At 41.7% G+C, this 17222-nt stretch overlaps 1 protein-coding gene across 4 annotated transcripts in view; it reads left to right on the top strand.

Annotated features, from left to right (window-relative positions):
- The first annotated feature begins 3483 nt into the window (after positions 1–3483).
- The window catches only part of TENT4A (terminal nucleotidyltransferase 4A), a 56562-nt gene continuing 42823 nt past the window's right edge, over positions 3484–17222 (top strand). For 3 of the 4 annotated variants that reach the window (XM_085571712.1, XM_077785153.2, XM_021546904.4), the window contains exons 1-2: positions 3490–4605; positions 16571–16694. In XM_085571712.1, coding sequence (XP_085427838.1) covers positions 3788–4605; positions 16571–16694 — 942 coding nt within the window. In that variant the 5' untranslated portion in view covers positions 3490–3787. Of the gene's footprint in view, positions 4606–16570; positions 16695–17222 lie in introns of all 4 variants that reach the window. The other variant, XM_021546903.4, reaches the window with a different exon arrangement.

Raw genomic sequence — 17222 nt, 5'->3', positions numbered from 1 at the left:
ACAGGGGGAATTAAGCTTTATTGAAAAAAAAAGGATATTTTTGATCCAAACTGTACTTGACTTCCAAACATTCTGAGAATTTTATCTTCAGTGTGGAGTTTCACTCAGTAAAGAACAGCTGAATTAAAATCAACAAGACTTTAAAAAAACTTAATCCTTGCAAAGGAAGTTCTCACTTGCTACTTTTAGAGGGAAATTCTCACTTTAAGGAGACAAAATCAGAAACATGCTTTATTTAGATTTCTCACTGGAGAGGCTAGAAACAGAGGAGAGAAAAAGCTGATGTTAGAAGATGATAATGTTTCTTGTTGTCGTGCCACAACAGACCACCAGGTATTATTTCTCCATATTGTACACATTTATGTAGGAAATGTGTAATACCTCCTTTTTTGCAGAGATATTTCAGTGATGTGCCACAAGCTTTGACAAATTATCATGAGATAGATAAATGGTGTATTATCAAATCATTGCTTATAGATTTCTCAGAGATTTCCTTCTTCCCCAAGTACTTAAAATGTGGACTTACAAGCACGTTGTGCCCAGCCATCCATCCCATGCTCTCTATTACACTTACATAGTATCTGCTGCCTTGAACTCATACAAAGAACTGAAAAAGCACTATTGTAGCTTCAGAAATTCTGTCTAACACAGCTTAAGCCAGTGAGAGACAACTCTCTCTGTGGCTACTTCAGGAAACAGCCTACCCTCTTCCAAGACAGTGTTGGTGAGACACTCTCCTCATTCAAAAATTGTTTCTGGATTACTGCTTCTTACAAAGTAGTGGTCTCTACCACTTAGAGCTGAAAATTAAGACAATTTTAGCAAAGAGGGAAATCAGGCCCTCTTGAAAGTGCTGACTTCTAAATGAAGGCAGCAGGAAATAGAGGTAGAGAATAGGTAGAGAAGGAAATAAAGAAAACAGGTCTTGAAACTGCTGAGCTTGGAAAGGTCTCCATAAGATTGGCCATGGCATCTTTTTGGTTTCCCCCTCCACCTCTGAGCAATCTGGTCTAGTGGAAGGTGACCCCGCCTATGGCAGGAGGGTTGGAACTAGATGATCTTTAAGGTTTCTTCCAATGCAAACTACTCTGTGATTCTATGATCCTATGAAAACACTGATCAGTTCTCCTGTATTTTAAGAGTTTTAACTAAGCAGGTTGAAGATGTGACCTTTACCGGATGCATGAAAAGTCAAACACAGAAATAAAAAGGTTGAGATGTTGGCTCTGTAGCTGCTTCAGCTCTCTCAGTCGATCTACAAAGTAACTCCTCCAACCCTTAGCATACCACAGCAGCTATGCTTCCAGAAATATTGTCAGTCCTCACCTCTCCTTGCTGTACCCAGCCCATCACAGACGCAGGAATGCAAAGTATTCAGGGCTGAAAGAAGAGACAGTGTAATTCTCTGGTTTATTTTTTTATAGCATTTATAAAAATAACAGAGTCAAGGGCCCATCTATTTGTCTTCTTTCAAGTTCAGTTAAAACCAAACCAAAACAATCCAAAATCCTTTGGAAGATGAACCATATAATCAAGGACTGCTATCAGTAACTCAGGTTGAAATCTCTGCTGAAGATCTGAATGCTTCATTGACCACACAAAAAATTGTGGTGAACATACTCCTAGATGAGAAATAATGAATAGCTCTTTCATGTGGCTTGGGTTTGGTTAGTTTATTGTGTACTTTTATGTGTACTTTGGCTGTTAGTCCTGAAAACAGGCCTATTCCTTAACAAAAACAAATTGATGACCTGCTTTTTCTGAATGACTTCCGGTAATAAACATTAGGCTGTCACCCTCATATCAGTTTCCCTCGCTCTGAAGTCTAAGGGCATAGTTCGAGAATACAACTGCATCAAGCGCAGCTATCCTTTGCTAACAAATGAGTCTTGTTCTCTCGTCTTCTCTCCACCCCGTCCTTAGTGTCAACTCTGATCACAAAGTAAGCTGATTCGAAATGAACTGCTGCAAACTATTACTTTTCTTCCAAGTGCAGTCTTCTCTGAATTAAAAAGTTAAATTGGCTCACTGATCAATATCAGGGATTGCACAACACAGCAGGGAAAGGAATTAGCAGGATTATGGAGAGCGGGACCTCTCCTTTTCTCACCTTCTGCGGCAGCTAGTTCATTCAAGAAGTACTGTGCAGCTGCATTGGAGGGCTGTTCTATGATTCCCTGATAGTATTTGGCTTTATGCACGGACAATTCTCTGTACTGTTCTGCAGTCAGGTTAAGGGCTCTGTTGAACAGTCTGGGGAGTCCTAGATTGCTGGAGTTTCTGGGGGTACTGCAGGAGGGGACACTATCCATATGCACACTGAAGCTGCTCAAGGAAGTAGGCAAATCACTGGATCAGAAAGAGAACCGTTACGGACATCATTCTGGAAGGCTGCTAAAGCCCATCTTCACAGTGCTTCTGTGTCTGATCCTGTTCCAACAGCAGTGTCCATTTTACTTAGTGATCACTGCACGCGAAACCCATCCATTAGAGATGCCCCTTGGGACTGGTACTGTCTCCCTGTGTCCTGTCCACAGTCCTGGACTCAAGCCCAATAAAAACTGAAGTACCCAGTGGAAATGTAGTGCTTTGCAGTGCTGTCTTGGTGCTACCAATTCAAGGAAAGCCTTCCCTTGGTTATGAACTGCATGGTGCTGCCTGGACACATCACCCGGCCTCCCCTTTCCCTCAGGGAATGAAGTGGCCCTGCTCAGCCCCACACTCTCCACTGCTCAGCCTCCCCAGAGGAGGTCTGCCAGCACTTGCTTCTCCCCTGAATTAGTCCTCAAAATCCACCCTTTTATCATTGTGGGAACTGGGCTGCACTTCTCCAAAGGGATGAGATGTGTCATGGAGGGGTCAGACAATGCGGTATTTGTGAGAAACCAACACGGAGGCAGGGTTGCAGCTGTGCCAGCCGCTCACTGAGATGAAGAGAAGACAAGTGAGAGGGAACCTCATGAATGTCTGTAAGTATCTGAAGAGAAGTTGTCAAGAGAATGGAGCCAGGCTCTTCTTGGTGGTGCTAAGCAGTAAGACAAGAAGCAAAGGGCAGCAACTGATGCAAAAGTTCTACTAAACATGAGGAAGAAGCTGTTTCCTGTGTGAGGAGGACTGCAAACTGGAACTGCTCCACACTGGAACAGGTTTCCCAGAGAGGCTGTCGAGTCTCCCTCACTGGAGATTTTCAAGAACCGTCCCGACGCCATCGCGTGCCACGTGCTCTGGGATGCGTCTGCCTGAGCGGGGAGGCTGGAGCGCTGCGGCCCGTCCGGCCTGACCCATTCCGTGCCTCCGGGAGCCCCGCAGCTGCCGGCACGCCGCGGCCGCGGCACGGCCGCCCGCTCCGCGCCGGCGCGGCGGCGAGCGCCGGGGCGGGGGAGCATTCCCAGCTCCCGTCTCCCTCCCGCTTCCCGCGCATGTGCGGTTGCCAGGGCGGCCGTCTCCGGTGAAGGTTTAAAATCTGCGGGACATGCGCAGTGCCGATTCTGGCCCTGGCGAGGGGGACACGCCACATTGGAACGGCGAACGGAGCGCTCCGGGCAGCGCCGGGGACAGTTTGCGCCGCCTTCGCTTCCTCCCGAGCCGCGCTCGCCTCGCCCGGCTCTGCCTCCGGCCCCCTGCCGAGCTCGCTCGCTGCCTCCTCCCCGCGACACATGCTGCTGCTGCCGGATCGCTCCTAGCGCCGCTGCCGGGCCGAGCGAACGAGGGAGCGAGCGGTGAGCGGGCGGCGGCGCGGAGCTCTGGCCGGGCAGTGAGGGACGGCGGCGGCGGCGAGCGGGCGTGGATGGATCCCCGCGTGGCCTGGATCCAGCCCGAGCAGAAAGGACCCGCGAATGCGCTGTGGATGCAGATCTGGGAGACCTCGCAGGGCGTGGGGGGCCGGGGCGGCGCCAGCTTCCCGCACTACCTCTGCCTCAACTCTCCGGCGCTGGACTCTGCCGCCTCTCCGCCGCGCGGGCACGGCTGCGTGCGGCTCGGGGCGCCCGGCGCCTGCTGCTCCTCTTCCTCGCCGCCCTCGCCTTCGCCTTCCCCGCCGGCCCTGCTGACCGGACTGGTGCCCGCTGTCCCCGGCGGCCCCGCGGCGGTGAACGGCGGCGGCGAGGGAGGGCGGCGGCTGCAGAAGTCGCCTTCCGTGTCTTCCTCGTCCTCCTGCTCGTCGGTGGAGTCCGGTACCGAGAGTCCCGGCTTCTCTTCCTCGGGATCGTGCAGCGGTGGCGGAGGCGGCGGCTCCTCCTCTTCCTCCGGCGGCCCCCGGGCGGTGGCGGTGGCTCCTCCCGGGCTGCTGGGCAGCGGGGCTGGACCCGGGGAGTTTTTTAACTTCCACGAGAACAAAGTGAACGCTGTGAATGGGCACCACCAGCCGCCGCACCCGGCGCGCAGCCCGCACCCGCCCCCGGCGTCTCCTCAGCAGCACCAGTACCACCCGGGCCGCAGGAAACGGGAGAATAAAGCCAGCACCTATGGGATGAATTATCTGCTCTCCGGCAGCCGCGGCGTCGCCGTCAACAACTCCCCCCACCAGCAGCGGCAGCCGCCTCAGCCAGCGCTGCAGAGCCCCGGCACCCCCTGGAAGACCAGGAAATACAGCCCGGGCGTGCAGGGGTGAGCAGCCGGGGCCTCGGGGTCTGCTGCGGCCCCAGAGGGAAGGGGGGCTTCGGCCGCCTCCTTCCTGCGGCCCCTCCGGGAAGTGGGGCGGTGGGTTGGGATCACACGAACTCCTCTGGAGCCGGCCGCGGCCGGGCGGCCGATGGCAGGGCACAAACCCATGCCCTTTTGTAAATCACCTTGGTCTGTGCCGGCCGAAGCAGCGATTCATGCAGTGCGAGGGAGTCCGTAGAAGCAAGGGGTTACGCCTTACTTTGTAGTAGGTTGAGAGGTGAAGTTGTCAGGCCATTATCAGAGGTCACCTACAATAATTAAAGCAAGGATGTGTGCAGGATGCTTGCCAGAGCTACCAGGTCTCAATTTTGCTTGTAAGGGGGAAGTGGAAGGCTTCTGTTCAGAGGAACTCAAAACCTTTGTGGTTAATTTTTACATGCCTCTGCTTAGGCTGCAGCAAGCTGGTTAGCTTGGGAAGTGTTAGCAACAGCACTTGAAAGGGAGGTGCCGAGTTCTGTGTCAGATAGACATGAAAGTCAGTGTAGTTTTAGAACATTTCTCTCGATTGTTTTAGCTCTAAGATAAATTGAGCCAGCCAATACCCGTACAGAAATCTTGTCTTTTTGAAGAGAACGTTTTTATGAAGCTTACCCTATCTTGTAAGCCACACCTTTCTGGTATGAATGGGTCGTTAGTAAGGCTGAGTATTCAGTTTCATCTGATTGGCATGGAGAAGGGACTAAAATTGAACGAAGTGTGTCTGGGATGCTTTATCAGATTGCTGTATTTCACCTGTCAAATTTCATTCAGTCAAGGGGAAATGTTACTTTCTAAACTTAAGGTTATTTTATTATTTGAAAAGTTTCTGGCTGCATTGACTGACTGTAGCAGATTTCTGATATCCCTTCAAAAATAGTTTCTTGGAACATCCTAACATCAAGACCCTTGGATGCCTGTGGAATAAAGGCATTGCATAGTTGTAGAGGGGAAATAGCTAAAGATAACAGGGTACGAGCTGGGGATTTTTAAGTGAGAGATTTAACTTAATGACTGTCTTTTCTCTTTCATGTAGTACTGTCAGGTGCAGAGTATGTTAAAAGTTATGAAGAACTATTAAAATACATTTTTAAAGTTCTGTTTTTGTAAACCATAACCTCAGGAGGGGGAGGACAAGACTTATGACTGCTGCTTTTTAATTCCAGACTGACACTGAAAATTCAAATTTATTACAGGAAGCTAGAATTTGAATGTTTAAAAGGCGTCTTGCGTGAGGAGCTTTGAGTCCTATACTAAGAAATTTGTATGTCTCAAGTTCCAATACTATCTTTCAAATAGTGTAAAGTTTTATTTTTTTGTTTTCATAGAGATGTGGTAGAGCACTGATTTAACTTCTTAATTTAAGTCAACTCAGTGTAAGGCAGATCACCAGGCAAGTGGAGGGAGGAGCAGCCTGAGTTCATCCAGCAGGTCTATGGCAAATGGCAAACTTGTGAATCAAATCCAAGCTTTGCAAGTTCTGTTCTGTAGCTGTTGGGCAGAACCACCTATGCTTCACATAACTTTATTTTTCCTCTTCTGTCAGTTTTCTTTCAGCTTTTGTGTAATAGTGGTTATGCCACTCTTCAAGTGTGAGTTTCTAGAGAATCCTTACGCAAGGAAATTGTTTAGCTGAGATTCAGTTGTGCTGTTCAGTTCCGTAATGTAGGTAGTTCTTTGCTAAATAACTTTGAAAGTGGAAGCTTGTGTTTCCTGGTGTTCTGTCAAGGATCTCTGTTACAAAAGTGGGACCTGATTCTGGCAGTGGGATACCAGTAACTGCAGCATGTGTGATCCTGTAGTTCCCGAGCATTCCTTAAAGTAGCAGGGAACTAACTAGTGCTGAAGGAGAGCATGAATCTTTAAAATATGACAAGCAGTTTCTGCGTTAAAAGTTTGAGTTCTGCTACCCAGGGTGAATCTTGAACAGATGTATATTCTTAAACAATTTTCTCTTTAGTGTTAGTAATTTTTTATGAAGTTACCTGCATGATTGAGATAAGAATATTTTCACTGATGGATTTAGGTATCTATCTCCTGCAGTAATTCCTGTTTAGTGGTGAGCTTAACTTTCTCCTGAAGTCTGGCTGGTGTGTTATTTGGCAAGTCAAATGAAAATGCACTGAAAAGGCTGGGATGGGGACAGATCCCTACGGGAGTTTCTAGTGGATCCCTTATATTCCTTTAGTTGCCTGCTGTTCCCTGGAACAGTCAGCTGGGTCCTGAAGTATCTCTTTAACTCATCATCTGTTGACAGAGCATCTTTAGTGTTGCTGTCCTGGTATATGCAACTGTTGAAAAACGTGATCCTGAAAATCTTCAGCTGCATTCTGGTTTGGGCATTGATTATTGGAAGAAGGACTTGACCATAAGTGCTCTTAGGCTTACCCTGTACATGAATGGTAGACCTTACTCTGCTGTGAATATTGTTCGTAAAACAATGCTTTTCTACAACATGCTGAAATTTCCAAGTGATATGCAGTGGCTCACAGTGTTACTGTATTGTCTTCTGGTAACAGAGTAAGCAGGGTAATCTCTGTTAGCCCTCTCCCAGGCTGCAGTCGTACTTCTGATGAATTTGCCTGCATGCTTTGAAGCAGTACTGTGCTCTTCTGCTTTCTCATTCAGAGCTGAGGGTGGTCTGTAGCATTGCAAGTCATCGTTTTATACACACTGCTTGTAGTCAGTGGCTTTGTGATGGTAGGTGTGGTGATGTTTAGGAATACTCTATAAATGCTGTGATTTCTTCTGTTTTATATACATCATTCCTTTTTTTCCCAGTGTCCTTATGCTTTCACCACTTTGATAGCAGCATGACTGTCTTGGTAAAGGAAATTTTTCCCAACGGTGAAAAGCTATGTTGATTAGATTTCATCCTAAAGCTGTTCTTTCGGATGCCCATGTCATGCTTTTAATAGAATTTTGGAAGGTAAGGAGTGATGAGATTGAAGCCATATTTATTCCAGTGCTTCAACAGAGTGATTTATATAACAACGGTGGAAATTCCTGAGTGCCTGGATTTAGTTTAGGACTACAGATGACAAAATTATTGGTTTCAGATGCAAGGCAGAGATGTGTCCTTTAATATTATGAGGTTAGTTCAGGCTGTTGTGACTGGTGTTCAGAACATGTTATTTCTTGGTACTGTAAAGTATCCTCTTGTGTGTAAAACTGCATGTAGCCTCTTAGGGTGTGCATGCTTTGTTCAGCAAATACCTTCTGTTTCTCTCAAGTCAGTATCTTAAATATATCTGAGTAATTTAAGCATCCAAAGAGTTTAAAAGTGTTCTACTATTACTTCAAAATATGGCATCAAGCTATTCTAAACTTTTTGGTAAGGTCTTTACTACTTTTGTTTGGATGCACAGCTAATGGAATGCTTTCTTTGAAGATGTAGCTAATAGCTGGTGAATAGTATAAAATCACATCAGATTTAATTATTTTATTTCTTAATTTAGCAAAGCAAGTAAAAAATTTAAGCATTTTAAACAATATGAGTCTGTACTGCTTAGTACTTTCAATTAAGTGTTCAAATTGTAGATGTTGAATGAGATTAGTACTGAAATACCTGACATATCTGCTTGGTACATTACAGTGCCATGCAGAAACAACAGAACTGGCTTGTTGAGGATTAGTTTGGGTACCAGAACTTTCATGATGCATTGGAATGGTGCTCTGCGCCTGGACTAATTAATGTTGCATAGTGTCTGATGACTTCCTGCATTAATTCTTCTTTCTATGTAGCTGTTGTCTGTAACTTTGTCTTGATAATGACACACAAATCCTGCTATAGAGTACAAGAGCACCAAGAACTCCACATTTCCTTATACTGAAGGAGGATTCAGGGCAGCATTACAGCAGGTACTTGGGGAGAGTTCTCATAAGCAAGGTAAGCTTATGACAGTGCTTCTACAGTAGACTTACAAGTGTTCACCAGTTTGCAGCTGAATGATACTGTGCACAAAAAGTGATGTCTAGAGATACGGTGGTGCACCTCTATGCTAAGCTTGTATTAGATCACCTTTATTTCTCCACCTGTATGCAGTGTTTCTAATTCCAGTCTTAGAGGTTTTTTTTTGATTTTTGATATATTTCAGAACTTTAATTAAGATAAATTTAATTACAGTTTAGTGCAATGCACTATTAAAAATCCATTGCATTCAGGGCTGTGCACAGCTGTGATTGCATGTTTGTCAACTCTTTCTTGTTATTATCCTGCTGTCAGAACTGTCAGATGTAAATTAATGTGTGGGCATGCCATGTTGTCAGCCTCTTCTGCAAATTTTGTTTTCTTGTACTTTGAGCTGAAAGAATGAACTTTGGACATGCTCTGAAGCCTTTATTGTCTGCAGTGAGATGTCCAGCACTTGTAAGGGCTTTAGGGGCCTCCCAAAGGTGGGTTATTCTTAATTTCTCCCTGTGCTTAACTGTACTATCTTGCTCCAACACCTTCTAGTAAAGAATCAACACAATGGACTATGCTTCACCCACACTGCTGTCCAATTCTTGGTGTCTGGTGCTAGGTGGACACCTGTAGTGGAGGTGTTAATGTAGGAGGCAGGTCACACTGGCATGTTACGCTCAATTCTTGTTTTGCTTGACTATAGGGTCAGGGTAGAACTAGGCAGTATGTGCTGGAGTGTATGCAAGGAGAAGTGTGGAAGTAGTTGCCTGTTAGTCATTGTAAATTTCTGGAGAGAGGATCAGGATGTAGTTTAATGGATTGTTTTCATGCCTGAAGGTTGGTATGAAGGGAAGTTCCAGGGTAGCTGCTGGATGAATTGTCCAGAACAGAATATCTGTGGTCAAGTACGTTACCTTGGTAAAGCACAGTTTCCATGCAAAGTGGGTACCTAGTGCAGAGTTAGAAACTGATGCTGTGGGGAGTGGAGTGAAAGGAATGTTTTGGCAGCAGTAGGCTTCAGAGTCATCAGAGGTACTAGAGGTCAGAAAGGCTGAGCTACATAGTAAAACATGAGAAGGCCTTGCCTGATAGGTGCTCACATCTGTGTGTAAAGGCGAATGGGACATGTTTGGAGCAGTTTAATCCTGGCATCAGCTTCATGGTGTTTTTGCTAGTTGTTAGGTTTTGGCAGTAGAGGCAGCTGGCGCCAAGATCGTCAACAGCTGTACTGGGTGAGACCCTTAGAGTCCAATGCCAGATATTGAGGAAAGAATATATTTACATGAGCTTGTGGTGATATTTTCTGAAAGCATCTCTTATTTGTGGTTCTCAGACTACCTGGGTTATAGGCAGTTAATTGTTATGCTTATTGTATGAATGTGACTGGCCTTGATCTTTTATGATCTGGAATTAGCAATAAAAGTGGGAAGATGTTCCTCAGTAAAGCTATGTATTATATAATGATGGGTTTTTTTTTCATCCTAAAGCTGTCACTAGGGTTGTAGTGGCTGCCAGTTGAAGTTCTGTGTGTTGCAGAGGCAGACCATGAGTGCTTTTTGCAGGGGACTTGAAAAAGGAGGAGGGGGGAGGTTGAATCAGCTGACAGTTGTTTGTTTTCTGGTGTGTTAAATAATTTCTTGTATTGAAACTGCTTCCTGCTTTTAGATGTTTATCTCCTCTGTATGCTTTGTAGTCCCTGCTTTATTTTTGGGACTCATATGAACCATACTTGTGTGTGATACTGTGACAGTATTCCTGCTTCTTGGGCTATCTTGTTCTATCTTGTACTTTGTCTTCTTATTACTAACGTGGGGCTTGCCTGATGTTTTTGTACATGGAGGCTTCACCTGTGATCTTCCTTTAATATGGAAACTAAGAGTTCCAGCTGCTTGTTCCTGTTGTAAACATTTATAGATATGAGGGGTCTTTCCCCTCATCCTGTGTCACTTAATTTCTTCATAAGCTTGCATTAGGGTGTATGGGGCCATTGTCAAATACCATTTGGAAATCCAAGAAAATAATAGTTTTTCCTCTGTGGTTCTCTGATTCTTTCAAGTTGCTCTGAATGTTTTTTTTTTTTTTTTTTTTTTTTTTGTTTGTTTTGGTTTTGTTTTTTTCTAAGACACTACACACTACTTACATTTATGATAGTTATATTTGCATTTTGATATAGTCATAGCTATTCATTTATTGCATTGATCCTGCTTTAGGCTACTTTGACTGCTTTGTCAAAGCTAATACCTTTAGGTTAAAAAAAAAGAATGATAACTACTTATTGTTCTGGTACAAATGCAATATCAAGTGAGTATGACTTTTCATGTATACTGACTTACCAGGAATAGGTTTTGCTGTGAATATTTTCTATCAAAAAGTTTGGATCATGTTCTTCCTTCATAGTTGTGGATCAAGGAAGTCTCTGAGGAATTTAAAAAAAATTACTAACTTCTCTACATATTATGCATTGGGATCACTTAACTTTCTCTATACTGATAACTTAATTCACTGAACAGAAGCAAGTTTTTGGTCTCTGGAATTAGTTTAGCCATTCTCAGTCATAGCTTTACATCTCGTTAAGTTGTTCCTCATAATCGTTTTTGATAGCCTTAATCTTCCAATCCTCTTTTCCTGCTTTGTACATGACTTCAGGATTTCTGAAGATATCTTTTGATGGAATCCTATGAGAAAGTAGTAGAAGCTCCTTTTTTCTCCTAAAACCTGTATTAGAATGCATTCTTGCTTTCACATGCCCTCTCTCTGTGTATATTTATATATCAATATGTGTCTCCTCCTTTATTTCACTGAACTGTGTTCTTTAGTTTTTGACCGTAAGACTGACTGATTTCAACTATTGAGAGCATTTGGTTGTTGTAGTGTGAGATTTCACCTGCATTTCCATGAAAATGCAATTGTCCTTTGCCCTAGTTATAGGTGAAGGTACAGTTCAACAGATTTCCAAAATATGTGCAATGACTGACGTGCATTTCATTATTTAGTCTTGAGACAGTGAAGTCACACATGTTTTGGAATTCCTGCTTCATTGAAGGAATGTATTCTAAAACTTGTAACCTTTATTTCAACAGATTCTTTTGAGATGCCGTGTGTACCTCCCCATTTCTTTACCTCCATTTTCTATGCCTCTCTAGTATTAGACTCCCATGCTCTGTGGCATCTATTCTTTCCTTTTATAAGCACACTTGGATGATATGTAAGCCTTCAGCTAGAAAAATACTCATTTTAGTAAGTAAAGAATATGTTTTTAAAAATGTTAGTTGTTCCACATAAAAGATGCAATCATGTTCGTACTGTTCCTTTAGAATAAATTAATGTGCTTAGTAGTGTAGTCATGTTGGAAAGGAACCAGATGCTTACTTGAGGGAGCAAAGTCTCTGTAGGTTTTAATTTACCTTCTAATTTGTTGATAATGATTGAGAATTTTGTTTCACTGCATTTAAGTTAGCCCTTGAAGTAATAAGTCAACCTTATGTATAATTATGTTTGCAGTAAATCAGTAAAATGGATGATCTCCTTTCTTAGAAACCTGCATTTGAGGAAAAACATTGCAAAAGTCTGAGAATGTCACCTGAGTGTTATTTTAACCTAGAGGCCAGAAGAGTGGCTGCCTTTCCTTAAAGCGTAGAAGGGATAATTTTTTGATAAACAGAAGGTATTAATTTTGTTGCAGTAGTTCAGCCTGTAAGCAGCAGATGCTTGCTGTGTGTAGCAGTAATAACATCAGTAAATGGTAGGTTCCTCCAGGCTGTTAAAATTAGCAACCTGAATAATGTAGCAAGTACAAGTAGCCTCTCTTCTTCATTCCTGTGTTCTAATCTTTGCCATTTTGTATTAGGTAAGAGTACAGTTATAGCTTACCAACAAGTTTCTTTCCCAGTATTTCTATAAATACATTAAAGCTGTCTTGTGAAAAAGTTGATTAAAAGGCCTACGTTTCCTAGCAAAATAATACAGTAAGCATCTTAAAATGCTACAGGAGATTGCTAGGTGCTGTGATGCTGTTGAGAATCCAAATTCTTTAAGAAGCTAGAAAGAAACTGGGAAGACTTACTTGTCTGTATGTTGAGGGAAGTTCTAAAAGAAAAAAAGTTAGGATGTTACTTATGTCTGCATGTGCTGATATCATGTGCTGCAGATGGAGATTGTGTTCATAATGATTAAAATACTGTCACAGTCCTTGCTTAAAAAGTGCTTATGAAAATCATAGAGGGTACGTGGACAAAATACTTAAGTAAAAACTAGTGCTGTATTGGCTGGCTGACTATTCCACAGTTATCTGGTTTTTTTTCAGACACTGCATTATTCTTTCAGCTGTTAAGAAGTTATACTGGGATTAGTCATGAACAGCATACGAGATCTTGTTTTATATACATGAGAGTTGGGGCTTTTTGTGACAGTGTTCCAATAACTTTATCTGAGCAAAGATGTTTACAAAAATGCAAACTACTGTAACATAAGTTTTAAAAAAGCATCTGTTTTGAGAAGTTTCCTCAGGTGTAAACCAGAAGGTAAAATTACAGTGGTTGTGCTGTCACATGCTGACTGTGAGTATAGCATTGATTCTTATCCAGAAGGACATAGACCAAGAAGATGATCTCCAAGAAGTAGAAACTATTGAATTAAGAAAAACTAGAGTGAGCAGAATAGAAGTCTTTTAAGACAGAGGGCTGAGAACTGATTTGCCAAATGCATTAAGACCTTAAAGTCTTACACATCAAAAGCAAGAAACTTGCCAGTCAGTAGGGCTGAGAGAGAGATGTGAAAGGGCAACAGTGGGAACACAGACCATGTAGTAAGAACTAAGTGAACTAATGGCTTTCTGTCAGAGAAGGATTTAAGAGACTTAAGAAAGCTTTGACTCCAGGCAACTGCAATTTAAATTTCAGTAAGAGTTTAAATCCAGTCAGCAGAATAGTACTGGTTATACACCCATGTCTTGTGGTATATGCCAAAGAATTTCAGGGGAATTAGCCATGAGTATGATTTGAGCTCTAAATAAGCTTTGGTATCTAGACCTCTGCTGTTGTCCCATGCAGATTGAAGCATTAAACCAAGTGCTTGCCAGTGTGAAGTAGAAAATATGAACCTGACTTCATATTAAAGAGCAAATGAAAGAAGAAAATGTAGACTAGTGATGAGTGATACTCTTCTGAGTCTTTCATAACGTGGTTAACAATTTTGACTGTGTTAATTACTGGAAGAGAGGCTCTTTGGGGCATCAAAGTGTGAGTACTTGTTGGTTGGCTATTTTCTGGAGCTCACTGATGCACTGGAGCTGCTTTTGAAAGGCTGTGCTGTGTGTGGTAGAGGTTGTGATGGGGACAGATCTCCATTTATTCTCTTCCCTAATACAGGACGGCTACTGTAAATGCATTTTTTTCCTAGAAATTTCTATATCTCCTGGAGTGGTTGAATGGGGCTGATGACATAAAAACCCAGAACTTCTTGCATGGCCAAACATAAAGAAATGGTCTAGTGCATGTTTTGATTAAAGTAGATGCGTCTCACAGGTCTCATTTTCTTGAAGGATTCATTGTTAATCCATATTCCTATGTTCAGTTTGATAACAGAACTGCTGATTTTTTTTTTCAGAGGAGTGTTTGAGATTCTTTTGGAGGAGTTTGTAAAAACCAAACATTTACAGGTTTGCTGGGTTAGTGCTTAAAAATAACCAAAGGAAAGAATAAATTATTTACTTTATAATAAGGGGAAGGTACAAATAGAATTACTCAAGACTGTTGCTCGATATGTTCATAAATGCCTGGAGGGAAGAAATGAGTGAGAAAAGGATAGAAAGGATAATAGAAAGCTAGAGCTGACTGCAGACAGACACAGTGGGAGTTCATTGTTCATTAGATTATAAAATTGCTGGTAAAATTAAATTCTAGAAAATATAGAATTATGACTGAAGAAAAATAATTCAGGCTGCATACACACAGTGAGTGGGCTCTATGTTTATAGTTTTGTTCAGAAAGCACCTTGAAGCTCCTTCATTATGGTTTATTTTAAAGAGCAGCTGTGTATTCAGGTACCCTCAAGCAGCAATATTCCCAAGTGTAGGGACAATAAAATGAAAACAGATGTGTGACTTGCACTGAATGGCAGAATTTTGTGTTGACTTTGTGTGTGTGTTTCTGCCCACCTGTCAGAAAACATGGTGCAAATTGAAAATAAGCAAAGAAGGTTAGCAGTGATCAAACTTTGGACTTCCTCTTGTCAAAGGAGACAAAAACTCGTGAGGATTACTAGCTTTGAAAACTACTGGTGGGTGGAGATAAATGGATTGAGAGCCTGAGAAGTCTTGTGTTTTGAGATGAACTGCCAGTAACAACTTTTTTTTTTGCCCCAGGAAAAAAAAAATCAGATAAAATCATGACCAGGCAGCATTTTAAAATAAAACATTCTTTATTCTGATGCATACTTAAATTCCCATTAAATGCCACAAATAACAAAGCAGAAATGGACTAAAAGACCTGGAAAAATCTATGGAATTAAGTTCTTTGAGCTAATAGGTATCAGGTTGGGATTCACCCTGAACGTATGCCAGATGAAATTACTGGAAACTTGGAAGGATAGCTGCCCCTTTGCTTTTCTTGCCTTTTCTTGCTTTCACCCTATATCTGCTTACTACAGATTATTATAGACAGAAGAATAGCAAGTCTTTAGGCTGTCCCCATTGCTGTTAGGTATATTCAAGTATTTTATTCATTGGTCTTTTTGTAGGTAGGAAAAAAGCATACTTTCTATAAACAAAATAAGAGCATTTTCTTTGTATTTTCTGTCTTGCTCTAAAATTTTGGAATCAAGTGGCTTCCTCAGCAAATTGAGATGTTAGTTCAGTCTGCTATGTAGTTAAACGTTCAGTTGTTGGTCCAAGCTCAGTTTAAGAAAAGAGAAAGGGCAAACAGTAATTCAAAGTATTTATGCTTTTTGGAAGTGTCTTTCAGCTTTGCTGCAAAAGTCTTTGTGGGAAGAATGGGAAAGTCTATGGGAAGAAATACTAACAAATATTAGGCATGTGGGCTCTTGGAAGTTAACTGTTAGCAGGGGAGTTACTGAGTAAAATGAATTGCAAAAGTCTCAGATGAAGAGTTGAGTTCTACTAGAGAGGTATTACATTTTTCTTTTGGAAGGCTAAGTATATAAATTATAGATTGATTATTTTTTTTTTGAGGTTTAGGAGAGCATTTGGATTTCACTGCAATGTTGACCAGGTACATTTTGTGAGTTAGACAGAAATCTCAGAAATATGTCAACATCAAAAAGATGTTTTGGAAAAATGTCACAGCAGTAGTTATTTGCAGTTTTGTTTGCTGTGGCTTGATACTTTTCCATTGAAGGCAAACATGACATTCACCTGAACACTCAAATTTGCCAGCAAGAGTTCTATAGTATTGGCATATACCACAAGACATTGAAACAAAAGGGCTTAATAGGTGTATAAGGTTCCAGTGTCAGGACTCCTCATGTAACATTGGTATAAAAATACTTTACAAGTGAGAATATATTTCACAATTCTCACTTAGTGTTCAGTTGGAAGGTTGTTTTCTATATGAATGAATGGCTAATGAAGGGTCTGAGTGTCAAAGTGTATGATTTTACATCAATAAATATTCAAATGTCCTTTTTATTGTCCTCTGCAAAATCTCGTTAATGCCAGTGGCCTGTTTGCAGTCTGTGTAAACTGCTACATACACAGAAGTAAGAACTGCTTGAAGAATAAACCTGCTTGAAGATTTTAGCTGATCTTGTGCTACTTCACATTTGCATCATTATGTAGTTTTTAAGACTCATCTTTGTCTTTTAAAGAAAAGAATAATTAAAATTCAGGAATTGAATTTGGCCTTCACTGCTGAGCCAGTAAGAAATTTAGTAAATTTCTACTAGAGTTAGTGTTCTGAGCTCTTTGATTAAAGGATAATACTAAATAAAGCCTATAACTTGTTTCTTGTAAAATTTATTGTAATAGTTAAATAGTTCATTTGTCACTTTAACTGATCCTACTTTCTCCATTAGACTACATGAAGAAATCATTGAGTTCTATGACTTCATGTCCCCTCGTCCTGAAGAAGCAGCTATGAGAAGAGAAGTGGTAAAAAGGATAGAAACAGTCATCAAAGATCTTTGGCCTACCGCTGATGTGAGTGTAGCTTCAGCTGTGATTTGTTTCTCTAGTAAATTGTACAGCTTGGTTCACTTAACCTTGCTATTATCTTTCTTTTAGGAATGAGCAAGTAACTCTTCAGGTTTAAGGCAATTATCTCAATATCACAGTTCTTGCAGTATTTGGAAATTTATTTTTAAAAGTGGGGAAATTTCAAACCTAGATTTTGGGTTAATGAATTCTACAGAATGTTTTTTCATTTTGAGAGCTGGGAGTGTGAAGCTTTTAGTAGTACATTCCTTAAAGTAAAAGCTTATTAAAGTGCTTGTCTCTGTATAATTTATTTTGAATATTAAAGTGAGACTGACTACCTATGTATTCATTTCTGCAAGGAGTCCTGCATGTGCAAAATATTTTAGGAAAGACCAATTAAATGCATATTTTTTTTTTCGTACTCTTCATGAATTTGACATTCAAGGAATTGCTTTAGCCCCACTGCAGTAGGGAAAAATTTCACTCTCTGAGATATATTGCAATCTAAGCTGGAGTAATTTCAAACACGCT

The sequence above is a fragment of the Lonchura striata genome, chromosome 2, assembly GCF_050655825.1.
Source record: "Lonchura striata isolate lonStrDom1 chromosome 2, ASM5065582v1, whole genome shotgun sequence".
NCBI lineage: Eukaryota > Metazoa > Chordata > Aves > Passeriformes > Estrildidae > Lonchura > Lonchura striata.
This window is presented reverse-complemented; position numbering and strand designations above follow the sequence as displayed.